Source organism: Myotis myotis, unplaced genomic scaffold (assembly GCF_014108235.1).
Source record: "Myotis myotis isolate mMyoMyo1 unplaced genomic scaffold, mMyoMyo1.p scaffold_m19_p_2, whole genome shotgun sequence".
Lineage (NCBI taxonomy): Eukaryota > Metazoa > Chordata > Mammalia > Chiroptera > Vespertilionidae > Myotis > Myotis myotis.
This window is the reverse complement of record NW_023416324.1, coordinates 111,030,696-111,043,191: the sequence shown is the minus strand read 5'-3', so window position 1 is coordinate 111,043,191 and position 12,496 is coordinate 111,030,696. Positions and strand designations below refer to the sequence as shown.

Sequence of the window (12,496 nt, the reverse complement as noted above, 5' to 3'; positions counted from 1 at the left end):
TAATTTTGTGTGGTTTGTTTTTATTTTCATTTTCTTAAAGTGAAACAAACATATATTTGGATAAAATTGGGACATTTCTTGGGTCCAAATATAAGAAAGTTGTATACCGTCAATACGATGATATCACATTCACAAAGCAAACAAAAAGAAATGAAGATGAAAAGCATCTGGATATTCTAGGTATAGATATACAGTAAGATTGATCTGGGTGTTTGCTTCTTTTTTTTTATTGCTTAAAGTATTACAAAGAGTATTACATATGTCTCCTTTTTTTTTTCCCCGTCCTTGACATTCCCCTGGCCTCCCCTACCCCCGAGTGTCTTATGTCCATTGGTTATGCTGATATGCCTGCATACAAGTCCTTTGGTTGATCTCTTACCCACCCCCCTTCTGCCCTCCCACCCTCCGCGGCCTTCCTGCTTTAGTTTGAAAGTCTGTTCGAGGCAGCTCTGCCTCTGTATCTATTTTTGTTCATAAGTTTATAATGGTCTTTATTATCCAGAAATGAGTGAGATCATGTGGTATTTTTCCTTCATTGACTGGCTTATTTCACTTAGCATAATGCTCTCCAGTTCCATCCATGCTGATGCAAATGTAAGAGTTCCTTCTTTTTTACAGCAGCATAGTATTCCATCGTGTAGATGTACCACTGTTTTCTAATCCATTCATCTACAGATGGGCACTTAGGCTGTTTCCAGATCTTAGCTATGGTGAATTGTGCTGCTATGAACATAGGGGTGCATATATACTTTCTGATTGGTGTTTCTGGTTTCCTGGGAAATATTCCTAGAAGTGAGATCACAGGGTCAAATGGGAGTTCCATTTGTAGTTTTTTGAGGAAACTCCATACTGTCTTATATAGGGGCTGCACCAGTCTGCATTCCCACCAGCAGTGCACAAGTGTTCCTTTTTCTCCACATCCTCTCCAGCACTTGTCGTTTGTTGATTTGTTGATGATAGCCAGTCTGACAGGTGTGAGATGGTACCTCATTGTTGTTTTGATTTGCATCTCTCGGATGATTAGTGACTTTGAGCATGTTTTCATATGTCTCTTGGCTTTCTGAATGTCCTCTTTTGAAAGGTGTCTATTTACGTCCTTTGCCCATTTTCTGATTGGATTGTTTATCTTCCTTTTATTAAGTTGTATGAGTTCCCTATAAATTTTGGAGATTAGGCCCTTATCAGATATGACATTGGCAAATATGTTTTCCCACACAGTGGGTTTTCTTGTTGTTTTGTTGATGGTTTCTTTTGCTGTGCAGAAGCTTTTTATTTTGATGTAGTCCCATTTGTTTATTTTCTCTTTAGTTTCCAATGCCCTAGGAGCTGTATCGGTGAAGAAATTGCTTTGGCATATGTCTGAGATTTTGTTGCCTTTGGATTCTTCTAGTATTTGTATGGTTTCCCATTGTATATTTAAGTCCTTTATCCATTTTGAGTTTATTTTTGTGTATGGTGTAAGTTGGTGGTCTAGTTTCATTTTCCTGCATGTATCTGTCCAATTTTCCCAACACCATTTATTGAAGAGACTATCTTGACTCCATTGTATGTTCTTGCCTCCTTTATCAAATATTAATTGAGCGTATTGGTTGGGGCTGATTTCTGGGCTCTCTATTCTATTCCATTGATCTATATGTCTGTTCTTGTGCCAGTACCAGGCAGTTTTGAGAACGGTGGCTTTGTAATACAGCTTGATATCTGGTATTGAGATCCCAACTACTTTGTTCTTTCTCAGGATCGCTGCAGCTATTCGGGGTCGTTTTTTATTCCAGATGAATTTTTGGAGAGTTTGTTCTAGGTCTGTGAAATATGCCATTGGTATTTTAATGGGAAGTGCATTGAATTTATATATTGCTTTGGGTAGTATGGACATTTTAATGATGTTGATTCTACCAATCCAAGAACATGGTATGTTCTTCCATCTGTTTATGACTTCCTCTATCTCTTTTTTCAACGTCCTGTAGTTTTCTGAGAAGAGGTCTTTTACCTCTTTAGTTAAGTTTATTCCTAGGTAGCTTAATTTTTTTGGTGCGATGGTAAATGGGATTGCTTTTTTTAGTCTCTCTTTCTGCACATTCACTATTGGTGTATAGAAATGCCATAGATTTCTTGGCGTTAATTTTGTATCCTGCTACATTGCCGAATTCTTTTATTAAGTCTAATAGTTTATTGATGGAGTCTTTAGGGTTTTTTAAGTATAATATCATGTCATCTGCAAATAAGGACAGTTTTACTTCTTCTTTTCCAATTTGGATGCCTTTTATTTCTTCTTCTTGTCTAATTGCAATGGCTAATACTTCCAGTACTATATCGAACAGGAGTGGTGAGAGTGGGCATCCCTGTCTTCTTCCTGTTCTTAGGGGAAATGGTGTTAGTTTTTGTCCATTCAGTATGATGTTGGCTGTGGGCCTGTCATATATGACTTTTATTATGTTGAGGTATGAATCTTCAATTCCAACCTTGCTGAGAGTTTTTATCAAAAATGGGTGTTGCATTTTGTCAAATGCTTTTTCTGCATCAATTGATATGACTAAGTGGTTTTTTTTCTTTCAATTTGTTTATGTGATGTATCACGTTTATTGATTTGCAGATATTGTACCATCCTTGCATCCCTGGGATAAATCCTACTTGGTCGTGGTGTATGATCTTTCTGATATACTGCTGGATCCGATTTGCTAAGATTTTGTTGAGGATTTTGGCATCTATGTTCATGAGGGATATTGGCCTGTAATTCTCTTTCATTGTGTTGTCTTTACCTGGTTTTGGTATTAGGGTGATGCTGGCTTCATAGAATGAGCTTGGAAGTGTTCCTTCCTCTTGGATTTTCTGTAGTAGTCTGAGGAGGATAGGTTTTGGTTCTTCCTTGAATGTTTGGTAAAACTCCCCTGTGAAGCCGTCTGGTACTGGGCTTTTGTTTGCTGGAAGCTTTTTGATGACTGCTTCAATTTCTTCCATAGTTATTGGCCTATTGAGATTTTTAGATTCTTCCTGATTAAGTTTTGGAATGTTGTATTTTTCTAGGAATATGTCCATTTCCTCAAGGTTGTCTAGTTTGTTGGAGTAGAGTTGTCCAAAGTATTGTTTAACAATCATTTGTATTTCTGTGGGGTCTGTTGTTATTTCGCCTCTATCATTTCTGATTTTGTTGATTTGGGTCCTTTCTCTTTGCTTCTTGGTGAGCCTGGCTAGAGGTCTGTCAATCTTGTTTATCCTTTCAAAGAACCAGCTCTTTGTTTCATTGATTTTCTGTATTGTTTTTTTTGGTCTCTATGTCATTTATTTCTGCTCTAATCTTTATTATCTCCTTTCTTCTGCTCACTCTGGGCTTTTCTTGTTGCTCTCTTTCTAATTCTTTGAGCTGTAGATTTAGATGATTTACTACCATTTTTTCTTGTTTGTTGAGATAGGCCTGTAGAGCTATGAACTTCCCTCTCAGGACTGCTTTCATTGCGTCCCAAAGGTTTTGGATTGTTGTGTTTTCATTGTCATTAGTTTCCAGAATGTTTTTAATTTCTTCTTTGATCTCATTGGTAACCCAATCAATATTTAATAACGTGCTATTCAGCTTCCAAGTGTTTAGTATTTTGAGTTGTTTTTATTGTAGTTTATTTCTAATATTATGGCCTTGTGGTCTGAGAAGATGCTTGGTATGATTTCAATCTTCTTGAATTTGGGGAGACTTTGTTTGTGACCCAATATGTGGTCTATTTTTGAAGATGTCCCATGAGCCCTTGAGAAGAACGTATATTTTGTGGCTTTGGGGTGAAGTGTTCTGAAGATGTCAATTAGGTCCATCTGATCTAGTGAGTCATTTAGGATTGCTGTTTCTTTGCTGAGTTTTTGTCTAGCGGATTTATCCAGTGATGACAGTGGTGTATTAAAGTCCCCTACTATGATTGTATTGTTGTCGATCTCTCCCCTGATATCTTCCAGGAGTTTTCTTATGTATGTGGTGCTCCTGCATTGGGTGCATATATGTTTATCAGGGTTATATCCTCTTGTTGTATTGATCCCTTTAGTATTATGAAGTGGCCTTCCTTATCTCTTGTTATGGCCTTCACTCTGAGATCTATTTTGTCTGATATAAGTATTGCTGCCCCAGATTTTTTTTCATTTCCATTTGCCTGAAAGATATTTTTCCATCCTTTCACTTTCAGTCTGTGTGAGTCCCTTCTAATGAGGTGGGTCTCTTGTAGACAGCAAATATATGGGTCATGTTTTTTTATCCATTCAGCCACTCGATGTCTTTTGATTGGACCATTTAGTCCATTTACGTTTAAAGTTATTATTGAAAGGTACTTTTTTGTAGCCATTTCTATTTTTGTGTGTGGCTGTTTTCTTTCTGGGCTCTTTAGTTCTTCTTTTTATACCAGTCCCTTTAGCATTTCTTGCATTGCTGGCTTGGTGGTGATAAACTCCCTTAGCCTTTTTTTGTCTGGGAAGCTTCTTATTTCCCCTTCAATTTTGAATGATAGCCTTGCAGGATAGAGTATTCTTGGATTCAGTCCTTTGCTTTGCATCACTTTGTAAATATCTGTCCATTCTTTTCTGGCCTGATGTGTTTCTGTTGAGAAATCATTTGATAATCTGATGGGGGATCCTTTGTAGGTAACTCTCTGTTTCTCTCTTGCAGCCTTTAAGATTCTGTCTTTGTCTTGTACATTTGCCATCGTTATTATGACGTGTCTTGGTGTGGGTCTTTTGGGGTTCATCTTGCCTGGGACTCTCTGTACTTGTGTAACTTTTTTCTTCCCCATATCTGGGAAGTTTTCTGACATTATTTCTTCAAATAGATTTTCTAATCCTTGCTGCTCTTCTTGTCCTTCTTGCAGCCCTATTATGCGTATGTTACTTCATTTCATGTTGTCCCGAAGCTCCCTTAGGCTCTCCTCCTGCTTTTTAATTTTTTTCTCCAGTTGCTGTTCAGACTGAGCTTGTTTCTCTGCCTTATCTTCTAATTCACTCATTCGGTCCTCTGCTTCTTCTAGTCTGCTGTTGAAACTTTCCATGGTGTTTTTGATTGTAGCTATATCACTTTTCATTTCTTCCTGATTCTTGCATAGGTTGTTGATTTTCTCATCCATCCAGTGAATGAATTGTACAACCATTATTCTGAATTCTTTTTCTGTCATGTTGCATGCTTCAACTTCATTAATGTCCTTTCTTGGTGACTTGTCATTGTCTTTCCTCTGGGTGTTGTTTCGTCTCTTCATTCTGATTATCTCCCAATGGTTCAAACGTCAAGTTGCGTGGGCCTGGGCCGTGTGCAGTGGGAGCCTCCCACCACCCTAGTGTCACTGAAGAGCTCTGACACTAAGATGTGTGGTTGTTGTGGGTTGGTGGGAACCAGGCTCGCTCAGAGTCCGTGTTGTCAGCGTTCAATGTGGCCTCGTATGCGCCCTTAGAACCAGGGACCCTGCCTGCACTGTGCTGAAACAGAGACCCCCCTGAAGCGTGTTGAAAACCAGAGCCCCCTAGTGTGTGCCAGGAGTCAGAGTTCCCCAGAATCCAGTATCAGAGTCTCTGTTGCTTCGTGCGACCTTGCCTTGAGAATCAGGGTCCCTGTGTGCCCTTGCACCAGGAATTGGAGTCACTGGCTCTTAGTATGAATGCACAGGAAATCAGGATCTCAGGCGCAGGTGAAAAGAAACACAGTCAAGTCACTGGTGCTTGGTACTGCCTCCTGCCCAGAGAATCGGGGTCCCTGGGCCTGTGCCACGCGGGACAAATTCCCGGTGTTCACGTGATTGCTCCCAGCCCAGGGCTCCGAAGCCGGCCCTAGGCGGGATCAGTTCCAAGGTGCTCGCGCACTTTCAGGCTAAAGTTCCTGGTGCGCTGAGGCCCAGGCAAGGGGTGGGTCTATCAGTTAGTTACTCTGGCGCTGCCAGCAAGCCTGCGGGAAGGGGGGATGGGCTCTGTTACTCACAGATCTGCCGCGGGGATTTCTGAACTTTTGGTGTCCTCAGGTCTGTAGCTGTGGTCACAGGTCTCTGTCCTCAGTGGCTGCAGGGTCCTGGTTATGCGTCCGAGATCAGACTGGGTGGTGCTGAGGCCAGAATCCCAGTCTCAAGCAGCTCTGTTTCCCGAGTTGGCGAGGTCGCCATGCCTGTGCTCGCTGCCCAGGAGTGTCCGCGCAGGGAGCGGGACTCCGCTGCCTAAGACTGCCCGGTTTAGCAGCCCCTTAGAAGACCTGCAGAATCTAACTGTCCCTAGCTCATACACACACACCACATACGTCCACACACTCCTCTATCACTTCCTTGTGCTCTCACACTCTCTCCCTCCCTACCTTCCTGCTGGTCGCCATTTTGGACCTCTCTGGGTGTTTGCTTCTTGTCCTAAGCCACTAGAGATTGTTGCACACATTGGGAATACTGTCAAATCCCATCTTGTCAGAGAAAAATGCCTATAATGCTAACTCTAATTTGTTCTACTGGAAAAAAGAGTGGTTTAAGTATTGTTTAAAGGAAAGTAAAGAGACTGCAGAAAATTAATATGGTCAGTTTCACATTACTTGGCTTCTTGTACTCAGAATTCAAGAATTATGGATCTGGGAGGGACGTTAGATGTAGCATGTAGAGATAATTGCATTGAAATTAAAATGAAGCCCAGAAATTTGTCTATAGTGAGCAGGGGGACTTCTTTGCTTAAATTTGCTTTTAATTTAAACACTTAGGTGTTCCGACTCAATTTCATCTCTGTCCAAGAGTGAGGAAAATTATAGCCCTTTCTTCCAACCTTGACAGATCAGCTAGGAAACCTACACCACTGAGCACTCACATTTAACATTTTCATAAGTCACATGTCATTGTTTAGGCTTCACGTGGCATTTCCATACGTCATATGATGACTTCATATGTAAAATGACTTTTCCATATGTTGCCTAGTATTTCCAGAAGTCACATGGTATTTCCATATGCCCAATCTTGTTTGGTGCCTGCTATCTATGTATCTATCAAAGGGCATTTTTGGCATGGGATCCTGAGAAGATGGATTTACATGCTGATGAAGGGAATGGTTATTGTTCTGGACTTTTGAGCTTGCCCCTTTTTGAGGGAGGGAGACAGGGAGGTCTGTGCTATCTAGTACCCTCTGCTGGTAGGTGGTTCCCTATCTTTAGTAACAGCTGGATGTTTGTTTTCTCTAGGATTCTGGCCAAATGCAACAAGATAAATAATACAATATGACTCTCTAGATCCCATTATCATTTATACAACAAAAAATAAAACACTTTATATAAAAGGAAAAACAAGCACAGCATTTGGGAAGGTAGAATTACACGGGCATCAAAAAGGTGTTGACTTTAGCTTTAGTCAGTGTTCACCAGGTCTCTTCAGGGCTCTGATTTTAGTAATTATAGCACAAGTTTGAAGAGAGTTCTTACTGTTTAGTTCATCTCAAAATCATCTCTGTTTCAGAATTTTTAGAGCCACCAATTCAATCTGCTTTCAAATAGAAAGAAGATTTATAGCAAATGTTATACCTTCAGCTCTTGGCCTGGGATGAAAGAGAGAAAGAGTAAAATTAAGGGGTCTTTGGTCTATCAGAGAGAATATTACCCTGGGTCATAAAAAGGCCTTGTAGCTCCTTCCAATTTTCCACTAGGGTGAAGGGGGAAAAGAATTAAAGGCTTAAATAATGATGTTGGGTCAAGAAAGAAAGTAAAGTGCTCCATTTCTAAATTGTGTGCTTTTCTGTGCATTAACTGATGCTCATCAAAGTAGGTTTTCTAGAGATGAAGCTTATAAAAATTCTAGATGACTAAAATTTTCCAGGCAAAAATCATGTTTTATAAATCAGCAATGATCCACTTGATAAATGTGTTTGTGTTTTATTTGGCACATGTTAAGGAAAAGGATAAGAATAAGTTACTCTGTAAATACTTGAGGACAGATGACTCATAATTCAAAATAAGTAAAGATTATTTACACATTTTTCTTCTTATATTTCCTAGGTCCTTTAATATTTGCCACTCCTGGTGAAAAAGTCCGGATTATCTTTAAAAATAAAGCCTCAAGGCAATATTCTATTTATGCTCATGGAGTAAAAACACAGAATTTCGCTGTTGTTCCAACACAGCCAGGTAACTGCTTTAGGAGGAGAAAAAAAAAAAAAAAAAAAAAGCTTTTATACAGGTCTATGGGACTAATGTTCCTTCTTAAATATGGGTGTAGTTCCAGATGAGAAAGATCACTGGACTAGTAAGAAGGGTCTGAAGAGCTTGGGAGAGGAGTTCCTTTTGCAAATTGAGTTTGCTTCCAGGAGGAAGCACCATAAGCAAAACTTTCCAGTGTATACAATTTCTCCTCTAGAGCTACCTCCCTCCCACCTCTCCACCTATCCAGCTGCCAAGTATTCTTATATTCAATCTCTCCAACTCAAATGCTAAAGTAGGAGTTGAGTACAAGATGTAGTATGTGAGGAAGGGGCAGGGATAGAGTTGAGCTGCTAAGAGGAAGTGATGAACCTCTTGTATTAATATTTCTAAGGCATCACCACTTTAGAGCATGCCATTCACTTTCTCAACTTAGAAGAAAATGAAAAGTTTTTACCATATGCTTAGGAAGCTGACTCTGAAATGAAGATTTGTGTGCAGGTAGTGCTCTTGGGATCAATGACAGTGGAGAGAAAGAGAAGGAAGCAGAATTGATCAGGGGCGAGAGGTTGAACAGAGAAGCAGCCTCAATAGAAGTCACAGCCAACCATGCAAGAAGTTCTGAAGAGAGGGTGGCCCCAACTGTCCTGGGCTGGGGTGAGAGAGTTGGCCCTGTATGTCCCTGTGTCACCAAACCGGTTCCATGCCAGGGCCTGGCCCTGCACCAGCATGGCCTGGAACATTTCCAGTGTGAGGCAACCTCCAGGCTCCTGAGGAAAGATTTCAAGAATGATTTAGAGTGAGAATGAAAGTAAGTTTTATTCAGGTAGAGACAAAGAGGGGGGCCAGGACACAGGCACCGTTGTGAAAGAAGCAAGAGTCTGAGTGACCCGGGGCAACTCGCAAGTGAGTTGTGCAGTGAGTAAGTCACTTCTTGGGATTTTATGTGTTTCCAAGGGTAGGTTATTTCTGAACTTTGTGGTGCTAAATTCTGACTCTGTCTTCTTGCTGTGGGGGATGTCTTGTTCCTAATATGGTCCTTTCCAGAAGTGTCATGGCCGTTCACCCTCTTGGCCCCCTTCTATTTGTGGTGAATTTCCATTACAATGATGGTGTAATGAGCTTTGGATCAGTATCTGGTCATTTTTTTCTTGGAATGATCTGGTTTTAGCCAGTCCTGTTGTTGTTGACTTCTGTGACCACCACAGGGGTTTCCTGCCATGAGCTAGTTCTCTTTGATCATAAAAGGAGGTGAGAGGACCTAGTGGTTTATTGGCCTGTGATGTTGGCTCATACTTTCTCACTCCACTTATCAGAATTTTCCCCAAACTTCTTTCTATTCTGCCTCCCCTGCAGCAGTCATTGGATGCAGGTTTTGGCAAGAAGGGTTTACAGCCAGTGGAGCCAGTCCTTTGTTGTTAAAGAGGGATCTAAGAGGGGTATCCAGGATGTCCCCCATAGTTCCCCACAAAAACAAGAAATTCTAGAAATTAAGGGCATCAAGGAAAGAACCACTTGACGGTGGTTGAAATATTTTCTTTTGATTTTAAAAACAGTCTTATATTACAATGTAAATTGCCTATCAAGGGTGTTTGCAAGTCAGCACTATGTACTGATTAATCAGGAAAGGATCACATTCCCTGTATTCCACAGACACTTCTGAGTATTTGCTGTGCCCCAGGCAAAATGTGGTGTGCTGGAAGGGCAGGGTAAAAAGTAAGTAGATAGTTAAAGACTTGGAAGTAGGGAGACTGGGGATAAGGTTGGTTAGTGGAGGATGAAAACTATGTCACAGGTACTTAGGAAAATTAATTTAATACTCTAGAAGTGGGAGGTGGAGGATTATACAGCAAGGGGTAAGAGTGGGGCATCAAAAGAACTTTCCTGCAAGAGTCAACAGGGATCATTCTGCAGGGATCATTCAAATAGTTCTGGGTAGAAAGGATGTCTACGTAATCCACAAATTGGAAAGTTCAGAGCTGGGATTCAAAACAAGTCTGTCATATTCTAATGCCTGAGTTATTACCACAACAATAAATGTTTGTTGAATGAATGAATTAGATATTTAATAACTGACATTTTTCAATGGCAGAATCGCTGTAAGGTTTTGTTCCAATTACCCTGACTACATAATAACCAACATCATAATGACATTGAACTTGCCCAATGGCCCAGGTAATGCAACATCAAGGGCTTCATTTGCATCATCTCGTCTAATTTCTAAATTCCTGTCTTATGTGCATGTGGAAACAGAAACTCAGAAATATAAACACATTGTCTAAAATCACAAAGCTAGGAGCAGTAGATCTAGAGTGGGGGAAAAACAAAACAAAACGAGGACTCTGTTGCCAATTATTTGCATAGCTATAGTATCTTCTCATTATCTGGTTCTCCATACAGAAGTATGGTTTAAAAGATTCTATATTAATACATTGTATTTGCCTATTTTAGGAAAGATCCGAACATACATTTGGCAGATTCCTGAAAGAACTGGTCCTACCTCAAAGGACTTTGAATGCATACCTTGGTTTTACTATTCCACTGTGAACCTGGTTAAGGTAAAGTTTGAATCAAATCTCAGTTTTTATTCTATCTCCTCCTAGAAATTATAATGGAAGGAAGAATGAGTTTATTTTTTTATTTTTAAAAATCTTAGTTCTATGTAAAGTTTATATTAAGTAACCTAAATATTGCTCAGCTTTTAATCCTACACAGGCTTGCATCTTTCAAGAATAAATTATTGCATTATGATTACCTATATTTAGGACATTTTTCAAAATGTCACTATAACATCCTCTTTGTTTCATTGAGTCAGATCTGAGTAACAGAAAACAAAGTACGGAGTCTGAAAATTCTATAATTAATAGAAGTAAATATATACATACTAGAGGCCCAGTGCATGAAATTCGTGCATGGGGGGGGGGTGCCCCTTAGCCCAGCCTAGACTGTCTCCAATCTGGGACCCCTGGGGGATGTCCCACTGCCAGTTTAGGCCCAATCCCTAAACTGGCAGTCGGACATCCCTCTCACAATCAGGGACTGCTGGCTCCCAACAGCTCACCTGCCTGCCTGCCTGATTGCCCCAACCGCTTCTGCCTGCCAGCCTGATCACCCTAACCACTCCCCTCCAGCCTGATCAATGCCTAACTGCTCCCCTGCCAGCCTGATTGCCCCCTAACTGCCCTCCCTTGCCAGCCTGATGACCCCCAACTGCCCTCCCCTGCCAGCCTGGTCTCCCCCAACTGCCCTCCCCTGCAGGCCTTGTCCCCCACAACTGCCCTCCCTGCAGGCCTGGTTGCCCCCAACTGTCCCCCCCTGCAGGCCTTCTCCCCCACAACTTCCCTCCCCTGCTGGCCCAGTCACTGCCAACTGCCCTCCCCTGCAGGCCTGGTCCCCCCTCCAACTTCCCTCCCTCCCCTGCAGGCCCAGTTACCCCTAACTGCCCTCCCCTGCTGACCTGATCACCCACAACTGCCCTCCCCTGCCAGCCATCATATGGTGGCCATCTTTGACCATATGGGGGCAGTCTTCTTGTGCGAAGGTGTGATGGTCAATTTGCATATTACCGCTTTATTATATAGGATTACATATTTTTTAAAACCCTCAACTCTGAAGTTTTAGTTTATTTGCATTTTTTAAAAAAAAGAGTTTTCTCTTTGAACTTTTAGTTATTTGGACCACTTTGTAGCTGGAACAAAAATCTACTCAGACATTCAACCCCAAAACAAAATTAATATAAACAAACTAAGGCTCCTGGCTGGAGGTGCTGTGGGAACAGAGGCATCACAGGAGAAAGGATCTGAGACCTTTAGAATCTCTGCCAACTAACTCCAATGCCAGGGAATTCTAATTAAAACCAAAGTTCTGTTCTTTAATTACATTTTCAAAAATAGAACTAAATCCATTGAGGAATGTGTCTAAAATCCCTTCCAGGAGTTTGTTGTTCTCTTTAAACTTGAACTCCAATGAATGAGATGACAATTTTTCTTTAATCAAAGATTTAGCATGTTTTGTTCCTTACTTTTAGACTTAGAATCCTAATAATTAAAAACTCAGGATCTGCAAAACAAACAAACAAAAAACCCTCAGGATCTGATCTCACTAAAGCCAAAACTTTATTCCATTCTTTTTATTGATTGGGGGAAATTTTTAGTTGTGGGCCTGGTTAATAATCTTGCTTTGTTTCTTCAGGATCTTAACAGCGGGCTGGTAGGCCCTTTGATAGTATGTCGCAAAAACACCAAAGCCGACATAGTTCACCGTGTTCTCCACTTCATGATTTTTAATGAGAATGAATCCTGGTACTTGGACGAAAATATCAACACTTATTCTCTAGAACCGAACCAAGTAGACCGGAATGATGAGGATTTTGACTTGAGCAACCAAATGCATGGTAATGCC

The 12,496-nt window shown here is 40.9% G+C and overlaps 1 protein-coding gene across 1 annotated transcript in view; it reads left to right on the top strand.

Annotated features, from left to right (window-relative positions):
- The window catches only part of LOC118676412 (ceruloplasmin-like), a 64,415-nt gene that overhangs the window by 24,394 nt on the left and 27,525 nt on the right, over positions 1–12,496 (top strand). The window contains exons 13-16 of the mRNA XM_036350283.1: positions 41–180; positions 7,955–8,083; positions 10,547–10,653; positions 12,287–12,488. Coding sequence (XP_036206176.1) covers positions 41–180; positions 7,955–8,083; positions 10,547–10,653; positions 12,287–12,488 — 578 coding nt within the window. The remainder of the gene's footprint in view (positions 1–40; positions 181–7,954; positions 8,084–10,546; positions 10,654–12,286; positions 12,489–12,496) is intronic.